Source organism: Eimeria mitis, genomic scaffold (assembly GCF_000499745.2).
Source record: "Eimeria mitis Houghton genomic scaffold, Emh_scaff3238, whole genome shotgun sequence".
Taxonomy (NCBI): domain Eukaryota; phylum Apicomplexa; class Conoidasida; order Eucoccidiorida; family Eimeriidae; genus Eimeria; species Eimeria mitis.
The window spans coordinates 5,729-6,062 of NW_013571576.1; the positions used below are offsets into that span (position 1 = coordinate 5,729).

The window sequence follows — 334 nt, forward strand, 5'->3', positions numbered from 1 at the left end:
GATAAGGCTCCTGTTGCTGCTGCTACTGTGCTGCTGCTGTTGCTGCTGCTGCTGCTGCTGTTGCTGCTGCTGCTGCTGCTGCTGCTGCTGTTGCTGGGGGCCGCACCTGTAAAGGATGGCTCCAAGGAGCTTCCGTTAGCGGCACCGCAGGACGACGGGCTCTGCTCTCCGTCTTCAGCAGCAGCAGCAGCAGCAGCAGCAGCACTTCCTGCTGCTGCTGTTGCTGCTGCTGCTGATGTTTGAGAAGCCTGCTTCAATGGCGGCGTGCTGCATCCTGCGGGTGTGGGGCGCATCTGCGGGGAGGCTTCATCTACCTGCATGGGTGTGGTTTTCT

General features: G+C 61.1%; 1 protein-coding gene across 1 annotated transcript in view; it reads right to left on the minus strand.

The window, feature by feature from the left end:
• Positions 1-320, minus strand: part of EMH_0063730 (uncharacterized protein) — a gene marked incomplete at both ends in the record, with an annotated part of 5,710 nt that extends 5,390 nt beyond the window's left edge. Inside the window, one exon of the mRNA XM_013498174.1 lies at positions 1-320. Coding sequence (XP_013353628.1) covers positions 1-320 — 320 coding nt within the window.
• Positions 321-334: the final 14 nt, after the last annotated feature.